Genomic DNA, 16,257 nt, shown 5'->3' on the forward strand with positions numbered 1-16,257 from the left:
TATATTCGCTGTAATGAAACATTTTATGCAAAAATTGTCTTGATTGAATTATGACATTTGACCCTTGACCCTATTTCTCAATATTTTCATATAATTCAACTAAAATATCTGTACAGACTGTTTTGGCCTCAAATGACTCAGATACAGGTTTTCTATAGCCAGCATAGAACTGTAGTAATTCTCAAAATCACACCTTTGTTACTTCCCTAGAAAATATGCAAATTAGTAGTACAAGAGGTGAAAGTTGCCATATCTCTATCGGTCATTAGCGTTTTTCGAGATACATAAGGCTGTAATTTGCATATTTCATATAACTTGTACTAATAATTTGCATACTTTCGAGTTGCTTGACTTTTGGAATTACTAAACGATCCTATACTGGCTATATAAAACCTGTATCCAAGTCATTTGAGGCCAAAACAAAGTATGTACATACATTTTAGTTGCATTATATGAAAATATTTAGAAATAGGTTGGAGGGTCAAATGTCATACTTTCGATAATTTTTGTTTTCAATAATGACCCAGACACAGGTTTTCTATAGCCAGCATAGAACTGTTTAGTAATTCTCAAAATCACACCTCTGTTACTTCGCTTGAAAGTATGCAAATCAGTAGTACAAGAAAGTTGCCATATCTCTCTCTCTCGGTCATTAGCGTTTTCGAGATACAAATTCACTGTAACTTGCATATTTCATATAGCTTGTACTACTAATTTGCATACTTTCGAGGTGCTTGACTTATACTGGCTATATAAAACCTGTATCTGAGTCATTTGAGGCCAAAACAAAGTCTGTACATACATTTTAGTTGCATTATATGCAAATATTGAGAAATAATAATAATAATATCCTGGATTTATATAGCGCCTAATGTTGTGTAACCTCTAAGCGCTGTACATAAACTAATACGAAAAAAGGGAATTCCAACCATGCCAAAACGAAGGCGTGATTTTGGGAATTACAAAGCGGTCCTATGCTGACTATAGGAAACATGTATCCGAGTTATTTGAGTCCAAAACAAAGTCTCTACAGACATTTTAGTCGCATTATGTATGCAAACATTAATAAATGGGGTCGAGGGTCAATTGTTGTATTTCCGGTCATTTTTTCGTAAAATGTTTCATTAGAGTAAATATAAATATGTACATTCTGAACAAGTTATTGAAAAAATCAACTCTCTAGCCTTAGTGGTTTTCGATATATAAGAACCTTTAATTTCACCCTCTAATTTGCATATTCCATGTAACTTGTACTAATAATTTGCATACTTTGGAGGTGAGTGGTACAGGTGTGATTTTGAGATCTACTAAACAGTCCTATGTTGGCTATTAGAAACCTGTATCGGAGTCATTTGAGGGCAAAACAAAGTCTCTACAGACATTTTAGTTTCATTTATATATGCAATATTGAGAAATGGGGTCGAGGGTCAAATGTCATACTTCCGGTCAATTTTTTGTAAAATGTTTCATTGGAGCAAATAGAAATATGTACATTTTGAATACGGCTGTGAAAAAATCAGCTCTCTAGCATTAGTGGTTTTCGAGATATAGGACAACTGTAATTTTTTCCCCTTATTTGCATATTTTATTTAAATTGTACTACTAATTTGCATACTTTCGAGGTGTGTGACAAAGGTGTGATTTTGGGAATTACAAAGTGATCCTATGCTGGCTATTAGGAACCTATGTCTGGGTCATTTGAGGGCAAAATAAAGTCTCTACAGACATTTAAGTCACATTGTATATGCAAACATTGAGAAATGGGGTCGAAGGTCAAATGTTGTACTTCCGGTCATTTTTTCGTAAAATGTTTCATTAGAGTAAATATAAATAAATACATTTAGAATAGATCAGTGAAAAAATCAACTCTCTCGGACTAGTAGTTTTTGAGATATGGTAACCTTGTAATTTCACCCTAATTTGCATATTTAAGCTAATTTGCATATCATCGGGATGAGTGACAGAGGTGTGATGCTCAAATTTTGATCTCCTCATCATATATGACCATTTAAAAAAGAAAAATCTCTGTTTGCAATTTGTTTCACTTTGGGCTGTTTTTTTTGCTAGATTGACTAGCCTATAAATATTATTTCAAGATTGAATATTTTAGAGTGCAAATTTAATTTGAGCATTTTGTATGCATGCATTTTCTTTGGTTTTTGTGGCAGGAAATAAATTGCTACAAATATTAATTTTTTGAGCATCCCTGAAATGTTGGTATTTTATTTTACTCCTTTCCTTTCTGTTACCAAGGTGCCATGCCTGGTCTAAGAACAAGCCCTCTATCCTCTGTCGTTCCTGTATCAGATGTAACACTAACAACTGGAGATGAACTTATACGAGAGATGCAATCGCATCAGCGTACAATAACGAGAGCCACAAATCTAGCGTATAGTGGCGTCAAAGTACCGCCATCATTACCAACACCACCACCGTCAAACGCCAATTCTGCTGAAGAGGTAAACCGAATGCGGATTCGAATGATGTTGCAACAAGATTCAAACGTGCCTTCGTCGTCGCCAGAACTAGATGATACTGAACCTGTACGATACAAGGGTTTACGTTTGATCACAGAAAACGCAGAGTCACTCTGTAAGAAAGAGAGGTCCACCTCACCAGCATTTGCTATTGTAAAACCCACGCCTAGGAGAGGTAAGTACCAAGCGCCTCATTCATGCACCCACCTATTCCTGCCCAGATTTTTTTTTTTTAAAGCCATATTCAATATTATTATGATTTATTTGCATGAATGAAAATATTATTTTTGTTTAATATATAATTGACCTTCATTTACAAATGATGGTTGCATGGTTGTTCTTATGCTTCATGTTATTTAAAGATCATTGTTAGTGTCATAATATATGAAATTTAAATAGTCAATAAAAAAAGTGTATAGAGAGAAAATTGCTTCCCCGTGTTCTATAACGTGTCACGTATAGCTTGATAATTTACATATTACAGGGTCCTCCTGTTATTCAAAGCACAATATGCTATTGTTTGCTCTGTTTGGTTACGGCTGGCATTGAGATGAGACGTATGTCAGAAACGCTAATAAATGGTTCTCTATGAGAATATCTTATTGCTGCAAATGTTCATTCTTTTGCATTAAGTAAGAGGAACCTTGCAGATGATAAGAGAATGTAAGGTTACATGTTCTTGTTTTTTATTCAGTGCATCCTGCAGTTGCAATTTCTAAGAGCAGTAGTGTACTGTCTCCAGGTGCGAAGATGTTAGTAGCTGGATCGTCTGTTACATTAACACTCAATCAACATGCTGGTGACCCACATAGTATTGTTGCCAGTTTAGCCGAAATTCTCAAGATACCTGTTCCGTCCATCATTCAGTTGAATAACTTGAAGCAAGAACATTCCTTAGGTATGCATTTTGCTTTATCTTTTTGTGTCTGTTGTGCTTACTCTGTGAGGTGTGTTTTGTATGGATTGCTTACTGTGAGTCTACTGTTCAATCTATGCATGAAATATTTTTCTTTTAAATGAATTCCAAAACAGAATAATTATTTTTTGTTTGTCTCAGTAACTACATATTTATCACAATTTTCTTTATACTGTTTTGGTATTTTGTAACCATCTTCTTGCAAATGAATTCATTTAAGTTTATAACTTCAAGTACTTTTTTTTTGGTAGAAGTAATTTTGACCAATCCAAATTTATAATCAATTTATTTTTGTGTTTACCATTCAAGGTATCAATAAAATGGATCCTTCTGTGAAAGAAGCGCACAATCTATTGATATCTGCTTCATCTAGTAAACAACGCTTCTGCAAACACTGTGATGTCTTGATACTCGGAGAAGCTGTCTACAAACCATCAGACTCTACTCCTCCTGGAAAGTCTCCAGATCCATCATCAGTATTCTGTAGCACAAACTGCTTCATGCAATGGACCATTTCTCAAAGAACACAAACTCAAGTTAAAACGCAAGAACTCACTGGTCCCGTTGTCAACCATCCAAGTCACGAGTCTCTTTTGCCTCCAAAACTTGTATCTCCAACACAGTTAAGTCCGCCACCTGTCTCACCAGGGCCTCCGCCACCACCAAAGCCAGAGGTGAAGGTGGAAGAAGTCAAAATCTCAGATGTGAAAAGGGAATACAAAGAAATTTTAAAGGAAGCAAAAGAGGCAAGTGCCTTAAAAGAAGCAAAGGAAAAAGAAGAAGCAAGACTAGCAAAGGAAGCTAAAGAATGGAAAGTGAAGGCTCAGATTAAGAGAAAACTAGCGGAAATGCCAAAACCAGTAGGTTTAATTTTAATTCAATTTCAATTTTATTTCGGATTCACGTCCATAGTTACAATTCTATTGCAGCTTAAAACAAGTATAAATATATAAATAATAAAAAAAAAATAGAAAATAAAAAGAAGAAAAAAATGTTAATGTTTTCAATCCCATTCGGTTTTCAGTGAAAGTGAAAACTTATCATTTAGCAAAAAAACAAAACTGCAAATTACAATACATACTCCACAAGCAAATGGCATATGCATCAGGCATCTGTTACTGTACTAAGTTTAACCTTCAATCATGTGTTTACTGCTTGAATACTTTAATTATTTTTCTTTAATACTTTGATATACTTTATTTGTTATTTTAGCAACCCAATATGAAGAAATGGAGAAATATTCGTTACAAGAAATGGTCTATGTTCTGTCTACCACCAAAGAAGTACTCGGATCCGGATGAAGAAGATATTGATGTTGTAAGCTAACCTTTTACTTGTCTTTGGAATTAAATATTTTGATTGCCTCATGGGATGTTGTTTAAAAGTAAAACTTTTTTTAAAAGACAAAATATTGAAAATGTTTTTTCCTGCACCGAACAATGTGATATTCATGATAGAGCCATTTCACAAATTTTCCTATGAAAAACATTTTTATATGAAATTACAATCCAATTTCTTTTATGCTAAATTGCCATCTATCTAAGTAGATTAGAGTTTGTTATTCTTGTTTACAGTGTTCTGCATAGGTTAAACTCCATCAGTTACACTAAAAATCTTTTTAATTTTTGCACCCATAGTTTTTTCCTAATCTAATTTCAGATCAGTAAACATTTTACTCTTGCAATAATACAAATGCATGTTTATTGTTAATCTTTACACAGTTAATCCAGAAACTGGGAACATCACTGCGACCAGAATCTGGATTGGAAGACGGAAGGAATTGCATTCTTTGTTCAGACCATGGAGATGGTGAAACGAATGGCTCAGCAAGGTATTGTGCCTTGCCCAAGAAAATAAATTATAGTCGAACTCTCTCTTTTGGGGACACCACTATTCAGGGTACAACCCTATTAGGGGGACACTTCCTCATGAAATACTAACACTAAAACCAACCACTATTCAGGGGACACCTTTTTTAGGTGACTCTCTTTATGGTTGTTGTCGCCATATACAGATTCAGGATGTTCAAGATAACTTTATCTTAAATTGTACTATATTAACAACGAATATTTGTAATGTATTTATCCATCAAAAAAACTTAACTGTAGTAACCAAATCTGTCTCATTTTACAGGTTACTTAATTGTAACGTTAACTCATGGGTGCATCTCAACTGTGCACTGTGGTCATACGAGGTATATGAGACGTTAAACGGCGCCCTCATGAATGTTCATACATCGATCAAACGAGGACTTTCCAACAAGTGTTGCTACTGCAGCAAGTTCGGAGCTACAGTTCTATGTCAAAAGCTTAGGTGTTCTAATATCTACCATTTTGGCTGTGCAATCAATGATAACTGTATGTTTTTCAAAGATAAGGTAAGAATAATAAATGTTAAAATGTATTTATTTTTTTCTTGACATTTCAATATATGAATATGACTAGGCAGATATTGTCAACATTTTACAATATTAAAAGAATATGAAAGTTTTCATTTAAGTCCTCCAGTCTTATTGTTACTGACTGTATCTCGCTTCTTTTTTCAGACTATGCTTTGTCCTCTTCATGCACCATCAAAGAATACAGACAACACGCTAGAGTCGCACATTGTCTTTCGTCGAGTGTATGTTAGTAGAGATGAACACAAACAAGTGGCGAGGTAAATATCTTATGTCTTATGTCAGTCAGTCATCAATTATGATCAAATGTCCAAATATTTTCTTAATGTTTTTATATTTTCCTTTGAGCTTTATTAAAGTTTATTTAATGAGGAAAAAAAAATTGTGTTAATATATACTATATACTCATTTTGGCGTTATACGAAATGTTGGCATTCCCTTTCCAGCTGTTTTAGTTATTATGTTTTTGTTTGTACAGTATCTCTATTCAGATCCACCCACAGCATTGTCATTTTCAGAAGTTTGCCTTTGGATTTATATTTAAATAATATTTATATCCAATAAATTATTTGTCTGTATTGTACCTTTCTTTGTCTTAGGCTCTATCTACACTATCAAACTAGTTTGACAAAAGGTGCGATGTTCTCAAATATAGTAGTGATATGCCCAAATATGGTGGTGATATGACATCATCATCTCCATATATCACAAAGTTTTAATAGTGTTTTAGAGCTTTATGATTTATATATGTATTCTGTTTACAGGGTGATGCAAGACAATGAATGTCAACGAACACTGCGTGTAGGAAGTCTTGTGTTCAAATGCATTGGTCAACTTCTTCCACACCAAATGCAATCATTCCATTCAACAACTGCTATTTTTCCAGTAAGTCGACAGCAACTAGTAAAAGCAATATGTTGAAGATATCATTGACCTGTTTGGTCATTCCATGTGAATTCAACCGTATCGTATCAGATTTTGATGAAACTTGATAAAAATGATCCAATATGTGAAAAACCCAAAAAAAAATATTCTCTTCATTGATAGAATATGTAGTTTTAAAATAAGCGAATTCCCCAAGTTTAAGTTAAATTTAAACTAAAGTTATCATAGCTTGAAATAGCAATTTTGTTTAGTGGCACAGGTTTTTTTCCTGCTAGTTTTGGGTTCACCCTGTCTCCATACAAGTGGAAATATATATATATCCCTATCCAAATAAAAAAAACCTATATTCCTCTTAGATGTTGTAAATGTACTTAATCAATTTTTTACAGGTTGGGTTTGAAGCGTCACGTTTGTATTGGAGTATGCGATACACCAACAAACGATGTCGTTACGTATGTTCCATTGGCGAATCCAGCGGGAAACCATTATTTACAATCCGTGTCCAGGAGCAGGGGCATGAAGATGTCACTGTACAAGATACTACAATTAGAGGTAGATTATTTTTTCTTTAATTCAACTATATTTTGGTTACTTCACAGATACTTTTTATAATTATTATTATTATATAATTAGATGTGCACATATAATGATATGCACACAGGGAAACGATTCCTTATCATGCACTTGTGCATTGTATATACATGTGATCAACAGCTTTACTTTTCATCCGAAGGACGAGTCTCAAACCCATGACTTTTCCATGCTTGTTCAATATGCTTTACCATTATGTACAGTTTAATTACTTATGTTTAAATTAGTCTACTGTTGTAATTGGGTGTCTAGAAAACTTAGATCTAGAAAACTCAGACATCTGAGTTTTCTAGATCTGAGTTTTCTAGACACCAGTTGTAATTATTACTAAATGATAATGTTTGTATATTTCAGGCGTTTGGCAGAAGATTTTATTACCTATTGAAAAGCTACGACGTGAAGCAGACATGCTTAAACTCTTTCCAAGATTCATCAGTGGTGAAGATTTGTACGGTCTGCAAGAACCGGCCATTCTAAGAGTACTTGAATCGGTAAATATACAGATAATAGTTATCAGAATTTACAAACAACTTACAACAACGTCTGTCTGTAAATATGTGTTACCTCATCTGATTCATTTTATTTAGGATATTTGTTGTATATCCACAGTATTACAGGCCTAATTTGTAACTATGAATAATGTAACACTCAAGGGGTCAACACAATGGTCAAGTTGACCTATAAAACCTAGGAAAACCTTCACCAATGGCTGCCTTAACTAATCGAAAGATTTTGATTTTAAAATATCTAATTGAACTTGTCTTCATCTATTGTAGCTTCCTGGTGTTGAGCTGATCCAGAACTATCAATTCCGCTATGGAAGATCTCCATACTTGGAACTCCCGTTAGCTATCAATCCATCAGGATGTGCTCGCACTGAACCCAAGATGAGAACCCATGTTAAAAGGTAAGATATATTGTACAAATAATGTATGTTTACAAATAATGCCATGAGGTGAATGATGAAAAGTTGTAGTTCAAAATAGGCAGCGCTTTCACGTTCAGAATCGGTGTAATGGTGGAAAATACTATTTAACGATTGTTAAATAGTGTCAACTATTGACCCACAATCGCCCAATCAAATGACAGGAAATACACATAACTGATAAGAAAGATAGGTGTAACCTGAATTTTGTAATCTTAGTATTTCATTATAATTTAAGTAACAATTAACATTTACATATTAATTAGAACTATTTAAATGCTTTACTGCACGCATTTTTTAAATAATTGTTCTTTTCTCAGATCTCACACCCTGACCAGCAACACAACCTCACGGTCTTACCATCAACCATTGGTTACTGGTGATAGCATATATCCATACAAGACCTTTGTACACTCCAAGACATCTCAATATCGCAAGATGAAAAGTGACTGGAAGTCAAATGTTTATCTGGGCCGCTCACAGATTCAGGTAAGGAAAAGAGATTAATTGCAAAGGTTCTCAATAACTTTTTTTTTTTACACAGATGTCATATTTGTACAGTTGGTATTGTGTTTTAATAGCCGACACTATCATACAGAAAGACCCAGGTTCCATTAATAATCCTGGTTGAACAATACTACTAGGGAGAATAAGGCTGCATGGAACTGGCCAGCCTACCACATAATTATTTCAAATCAGTAGAAATTATTTATTCTAAATCCCTGTCTATACTATAGTATCAGACTTTATGTGACATATGATGTGCCCATATATGGACATGATGATGTGTGTGATGATAGGGTAGACAGAGCTTAATTTAATCATAAGGGTTATATTTATATTCTCATTTGTATCTCAGGGTCTTGGACTTTATGCTGCCAAAGACATTGAGAAACATACAATGGTAATCGAATACATCGGTACGCTAATCAGAAACGAGGTTGCTAACCGTAAAGAGAAACATTACGAAGAATCGAATCGTGGTATTTATATGTTCCGATTGGATGATGATCAAGTGATCGACGCAACGTTATCCGGAAACCCGGCTAGATACATCAACCACTCATGCAATCCTAACTGCGTTGCCGAGGTAGTCAGTTTTGAGAAGGATAATAAGATTATCATCATCTCCAACAGGCGCATCACCAAAGGCGAAGAGGTAAATATATTTAATGGTAGTGTTTATACATGATTTTTTCTTAGTCAGCCTTGTATAGTGATTTATGTATGCTTGATGCATCTTGTTAAGTTATGTATATACACTATCAGACTAGTTTGACAAAGAAAGTGTGATGTGCCCAAATATGGTAGTTATATGACATCATCATGTCTATACAAGGACACATCACATTTTTTTTGTCACATAAAGTTTGATAGTGTAGACAGAGCTTTCATTAAGAAAACTTGTATTGTCAATTTGCTGTTCTATGTACACCTGGTTGGTTTCAGCTTGTATTGGTTGAGAAAATATAAATATTAAGATCTTTTTACTCAAGGTTACTATTTTCAAGTAAAGATTAATAATAGTAACCCACTACTTAGTCCTCTAAAAACACCCAGTATGTAAATTAGTACTCCCCTATTTTGGCAACCATAAATGTGTACTGATATTACTAATAGTATTTTTCTTTTTGTGTACTCATTTCTTAACCATTTTTTTTCTTTGTGTAGCTTACATACGATTACAAATTTGACTTTGAAGACGAGGACCAAAACAAGATTGCTTGTGGCTGCAAAGCACCAAACTGTAGGAAGTGGATGAACTAAGCTTCACTCTTGTTTTACATTCAAGTGGTCATGGCAAATGTACATATAAAAACTAGAGATACTAAGCTTATGGCTACGACTGGATCATGGAATAATAGATTGGTAATAGAGCAGGTACTACAATTAAGCCCTTTAATTGTATTGGATCTTTGAAAATGATAGTAACACCATAGAAAATCACTGTATGAAAAACTACATGACCTAAATAAAACAGTGTATGGTTTTTCCAATGTTCTTAAAAGATCATTGTTTTTCTAAGGATTTTTTCACCTTATGGTGTTTGGTGTTCCAAACTTTAGAAACATTACTGTATTGGTGGAGGAGTGGCATACCCCCCACAAACATACACACTTAGTGGAGTCTGGCCCAAACGCTAAAGAAATGGAGATGGGCACCACGGCCGTAAGCATTAGCTTAGGTTTCGACCTTACCTACTGTATTGGTAAATATACAATATTATATTGTGTACAGTATAGATATAACCAATAGTAAAACACTGTAGTTCTACATGAAGGAAACATCAGTAATACACAGTATACCTGTATCATATGAATACAGTGTTATTGATGTAATAATACAAGAAAAACTATAGATAATATGTAGATATTGTAATACTAACTAAGAATAGGTAGTGCATTAACAATAACAGCAGTACTAATACATCAGCGCCCAAAACTAAACGGATCATTTTGCATGAAAACGAACTTGCAAACATAGCATCCATCATAGTTTCTTGTGTCAACTCTCACAAAATCTCGGAAAATTTGAGTGGCCCCACATCCAGATTTATGGAAAAAAACAACCAGTACGGTAAAAAAAGAATTTGGGAAAGTTCCTGGTTTTTTGGGGTGCCCAGTTATTATATCTATATCTGCAGTATTATTCAATCGACACTGAATGACTTCCAACCAAATACTAACTACTAAATAGGGGTCTATACTAAACAATCAATCACTAATGTTATATTATAAGATTGTATTGTTTGTAAACAAATTTTAATGGCAATAATTTTTAAATGTTTATCAAATCAGCAAATTGTAACTTGTAAAAAGATTTTTTAAATGTTTGTAAGAAACGGTAAGTCATCCAGTGTATTTTATTCATATTTGTTAAATAATTCTGTCGGAATTTAAAGACAAGAATTATTATCTGAGAAAAAATACTTATGTTAATTGGAATATCCATTGTAAAATTCCACTATTTTTTTTTGGCAAAATACAGATTAATATATAAATAAGTCAGAGTAATATATTGTACACAATTCATATTTTGAAATATTTTAGAGAAACTGTAACAAAAAATAATAATGATTGTATGAGAAATTGTAATTTATATGTATGTAATTCACAACATTTAACAATGGGGAATAACAATTGATGTGATTGAAACAGTTTACATGGTAAACTTACAGATATATGTCATCTGTCATCACAACATTAACGCATAAGAATAGGCTTATAAAGAATTTAAAGATCTGTTAATTTGTCCTTCATTGAAATGAAATGCCTATTTTACAAATTAAACACAGGTGACCTGATCATAATCAACTTAATGCTAATGTGTGTGATGTCATTTGACATATGTTAGATAGTATATAGGTATACACCTAATGTCTAAAAATAAATAACTTGTATCTATCTTTAGGCTACCCATGAAGTAAGTCAACAAATTATTGTAATGAACATTACAAAACATAATTGTATATTGTATAGATGTTAATTGCCAAAATTGATTAAACCTTGCAATTCTATAGTGTTAATGATGCCAACAAATAGGCTAGTGTGTAGATTTTTTGAAATATATCTTTTAAACAATTAATTAAATTCAACACCTTAGAATGAAATGCAAATTGTTTAATCAAATTCATAACGTATCCACCAATGGATGTCTTTAGCATGCAGCTGTTAAAATTTGGAATGAATTTTGAAATATTTCCGACACTGCACAATTATTTTTCGATTTATTCTGTACAAAGTTTAACAATTTGGTGCTTAAAATAGATCAGGTGTCATTATTTTTTCTTTTTATAACCCAATTTAATGAGTAAATTCTGATATTTGAGCATAAAAAGTAATTAATTTTTGTATTACTTACATGTATATTTCTAGGATACAATTAATTTATTTCTTAACCACTGTTAACCGTGTATGGAAAGGGTTAGAATACTTATAATTGGAACAATCTCAATCTAGAATGTAATATAAAAGATTTGTAAAATAAAATAAGTGTATTGTAGTGAAATGATAAGGAAAACTTTCAAAATGTATTTCTTTCCTAGTGTCAACCGAGATGTAAATTTAACATTATTTTGTACTACCACTATATTGAAGAAATTTGTAGAGTTTTTGTATGATAAACAAATGATTATTATGTAGTATTCGAATGACTCGTTGTCGTTAGGGTGCTACGAATGCTTTCTTCCAAGTCTTGTCAATGCTTTGCCTTTTTGTAGCCCATCAAGAACAAAGCAACGTGTAAATATTCAATGTATAAAATCTGTTTTATTTTCTACCGTTTCTGTAAATTACTTCTTTGTTTATTAATATTATTATTATATCAGTAATTCGTAAAGATCTGTATATCTCTGACCGCATTAGCTTTGTTCGCATAGACAAGGAATATACTTCTTTGCGATCAAGGTTGAAATAATAACCTTTTATACTAATAATTGTACAGCAATTTTACAGAGATGGTGATCTAATGGGCCGACATTTAGTATCGACAGTTAATAAACTTGTATTTGAGGTGTGGGACCTTTTTTCTAGAAGTATAGAAGTACAGTAGAACCTCTATTCAAGAGACACCCATTATAGGGACACTTTCAAAACAAAGGAGGGGCAATAGATATTTTACCACTAAGGATAACCCCTATTAAAGGGACACATTGTTTGGGTCCTGAAGGTGTTTCTTAATAGATAGTTCTACTGTACTGTTTTACTTGTGTTTTTTTACAATTGTACAGTTACTGATAAACTATTAAAGGTAAAACAATCTATTATTTTTGTATTACAATTTTGATGATTCTACTATACAATTAAAAACACTTGTCTCATTCTCTCATCAGTAATATTTAACTAAATAGGTGAGAATTTTATAGAAAAAGAATATAGTGTAGAAATACATTTATTAAAAATATGTGTAAATTATTCAAAATGCACTTATAGTTAACTCAATCAAGGACATATTGTTATAAGAATACTGTATGTAATATTACAATAATTATTATATTGTTAATACTATTGTTGTTATTGATTTTTATTTTATTTCTTTTTTTTTTGTGTTTTCAACTATAGAGCCGACACATTAGGTTTTGTATATAATAGCTATCCAGTACATAAAGAATTATGATAGGGTATTTTTCGTCTGTTGTCTAACTCATTGTGAATAAACTGTCTGTGCTGTGGTTCTGCCAATAAATGTTTTATTCTCATAGAAATTCTATTTTCAGTTGTCATGGAAATTTATTTTGTCTTTCCAGTTAACCCGTGTTCACACGATCTTGAGTTGAAATGTTATACTCGGAGAATGCCACTTTTTAACTTAAAGGGTAGCTCCGGTTATAACATCTCGGGTCTTTATTATAAAATATAACCTTTGCAATAGCATTAATAATAGTACTGTATTAACCTGCTTATTTTCCGTCCGTCAACATCAAAGCAGAACGCGCGTCATGAAATAAACCCCTCCCCTTTTAAAGAAGTGGTGCAACATAATGTTATGTGGACAAACATACCCCTCATCAAAACTGAAGCATGGATGGTGACGTATTGTTCTATGTGTAGCCTAAAGTTTAGTGGGCCTTCTTACCTCGATTTATATATATTTTTTCTGTATTAAATGGCTAAACTTTACGCAAATTCTTACACTTTATATTACCGTAGATTTTTACATCCAAATCTGTTATTTTAACGCATTTAAATCTAAATTAATGTCTTTAACTTACAGAGCAGTGCTTTCCGTGTTTCTTCTACTTCAACTTAACCACGATTTGTTTGGTAACTAAGTATGTGTTGCCAAGAAATTTACACAGCAACACAATAGCGCGCGTGTGTGTGTCGACGCGTAGAGACGGTAGAACGTGATGATAACGCATTGAATAAATTGTGACCGTTGTCAGGGTTCGAGTGCGTGACGTGGGGTGTGTCGAAAGCGAAGACCTCGAAAGTGAAGATCGAAGACCGAAGACCTCGAAAGCGAAGACCCTACGAAATGGTAGTGTACACAAAATCGGACCAAAATCACACACAACTGATGAACACCTTGAATTTACAGATTCTAAAAAAATATTTCGATTTTAATCGTTATGTTATCAAAAAACATGACTTTATCTATGAACAAGCTCACGTGTATTCTCCAATGGAGTTAATATGTGATATGGTTTTACGAACAAATACATCGCGCTATTTGCAAGGTGACGGACGCACAAGAAGGACATCGCACAGAGCATTGAATTGAATGCAATGCCTACAATTTAAAACCATAGCCAAATTGTATAGAAAAGTATAGAAATAAACTACAATATGTAAATTATAAGAAGTAAAGGATTGCGATAGCCCTATTTAGGCTAATTTTAGAGCCTATATAAAAAGTGTCCGTATCATAGATTTTACACTTGTTTTAAAAAATGTTATACGCGTGAATACAACTTAGAGATCCTTTTTTTTTTTGCATTTAAATATGTTGATATTATGTTTATTATCTATAATATTTGCATATTATCTAAAATGTATGAATAAATACAATAAGATATTTATTTTCCTTTAATTATTCTGTATAGTATTTTAAACGTTTACATTTTCCCCATTTTAGCCTATACTGCAGTATTGCTGATTTAATTATTCGCCAGTTTAAAAATGTTTTTCTAATAATAATGGACAAATAATATTATCAGTATCGGTTAGTGTGATTGGTGAAGCGACAGTAATATGTAAAGAAGAAAAATGTAAAAAGTAAAATAAATATTTCATTAACCAACGTATGAACAGCTTGGTTCCCACTAGAACGTAACGCAAGGACGTAAACGCAACGCAAGCGTTTTAACCAATGACAAGCGAAGTAGACAGTTAGCAATCACAAGCGAATAAGCTAACAAAAACATCCTGCCGCAACGTATCGTATTGACGCGCAACATAAGAAAATACTCTATTTTGCATCTCCTCACGAGAGAATCATTACGATGAACGTAAGGCATAAACGGTGTTGAACACGTCAGTTCCCACTTGTGAGGACACGCAAGTTTGTTCTTAATGCGCACTTTGCGTGGATCTGGAAACTAATTCCAGCTCTTAAAATATTTCCAGGCCAAATTTGATAGAACATATTCAAATTATGATTTGACAAAAAGCTAAAAAGAACGAACGATAGGAATCAGCGTTCTGCAAATTTTGGTTATAATCGATCGTTTCCTGCGACATATCATCTGTTTCACGGCTTCCATAATTCAGAATAACATTTAATTATGCCATTATGTCAACGTTAACAAAGACAAAAGCCATTCAAAACAAAGATTGAAATAAAAAATATTCGCTTCAAAATTGTCGATTTTGTTACGGTTGCAATGTGATTAGTGACGATATTAAAACGGGTGTTTATTTATATCGGTATTACGTTTACCGACACTGTCAAAAGACATTTCCAGTTCCAGACAGTTTAATGAAGTTCCAGTTCCGCCAACCACAATTGTCCTTATCATCAAAGTAAAAAAACTGACTTCTGAAGCATTGCCCGTGGTGAATACAAAAAAAAAAGAGTTACTCTCTATACATGTCTTTGTTAAGGATGGTGAATTTTTATCGGGCTTAACCACTCTAACCCCCAACCTTCTATTTCACAGGCTTGTGGGATGAGACGACTATTCAACAGTCTCCCGATTTTCAACAGATTGTCGACGTCCCGCTTCTAAATGTTTGCATATCCCTGCCATGAGTCTCCATTAACAAAAAAAAATATAAATTTAAAAAAAATGAAGAAACAGGTTACCGGTTGTATACTGACCATTTAAATATAGAATTGACACTACACAAACAAATCTAAGAGAATTATATACTATTATAACGGTTAACGATCGAGCAAAATCTTCAGTTCGTTCTACAGTAGGCCTATTAATTAGAATACAGTATAATTTTTGATTTTGACAATAAAAAGATATAAAATAATAAATAAATAAAGCTATTGGGACGAACTGTCATCGGCCCGGGAAATATTTTAAGAGCTGAAATTTGTTTTCAGATCGACGCAACGTATCCACGCAAAGTGCACCGTAATGCGTGGTCTAGCGACGCAACACAAGGACGTAACG

General features: G+C 33.1%; 1 protein-coding gene across 4 annotated transcripts in view; it reads left to right on the forward strand.

Moving 5' to 3' along the window:
* LOC140040196 (histone-lysine N-methyltransferase 2C-like) overlaps positions 1 to 13,400 on the forward strand; it is a 46,513-nt gene extending 33,113 nt beyond the window's left edge. For all 4 annotated transcript variants that reach the window (XM_072085946.1, XM_072085945.1, XM_072085947.1 and 1 more), the window contains 14 exons: positions 2,254 to 2,652; positions 3,172 to 3,375; positions 3,703 to 4,253; positions 4,606 to 4,710; positions 5,115 to 5,224; positions 5,527 to 5,770; positions 5,939 to 6,051; positions 6,556 to 6,676; positions 7,066 to 7,228; positions 7,622 to 7,758; positions 8,044 to 8,174; positions 8,513 to 8,681; positions 9,052 to 9,351; positions 9,864 to 13,400. In XM_072085946.1, the coding sequence (XP_071942047.1) occupies positions 2,254 to 2,652; positions 3,172 to 3,375; positions 3,703 to 4,253; positions 4,606 to 4,710; positions 5,115 to 5,224; positions 5,527 to 5,770; positions 5,939 to 6,051; positions 6,556 to 6,676; positions 7,066 to 7,228; positions 7,622 to 7,758; positions 8,044 to 8,174; positions 8,513 to 8,681; positions 9,052 to 9,351; positions 9,864 to 9,959 (2,843 nt within the window). In that variant the 3' untranslated portion in view covers positions 9,960 to 13,400. The remainder of the gene's footprint in view (positions 1 to 2,253; positions 2,653 to 3,171; positions 3,376 to 3,702; positions 4,254 to 4,605; positions 4,711 to 5,114; positions 5,225 to 5,526; positions 5,771 to 5,938; positions 6,052 to 6,555; positions 6,677 to 7,065; positions 7,229 to 7,621; positions 7,759 to 8,043; positions 8,175 to 8,512; positions 8,682 to 9,051; positions 9,352 to 9,863) is intronic.
* The last annotated feature ends 2,857 nt before the right edge of the window (positions 13,401 to 16,257 follow it).

Source organism: Antedon mediterranea, chromosome 2, assembly GCF_964355755.1.
Source record: "Antedon mediterranea chromosome 2, ecAntMedi1.1, whole genome shotgun sequence".
NCBI lineage: Eukaryota > Metazoa > Echinodermata > Crinoidea > Comatulida > Antedonidae > Antedon > Antedon mediterranea.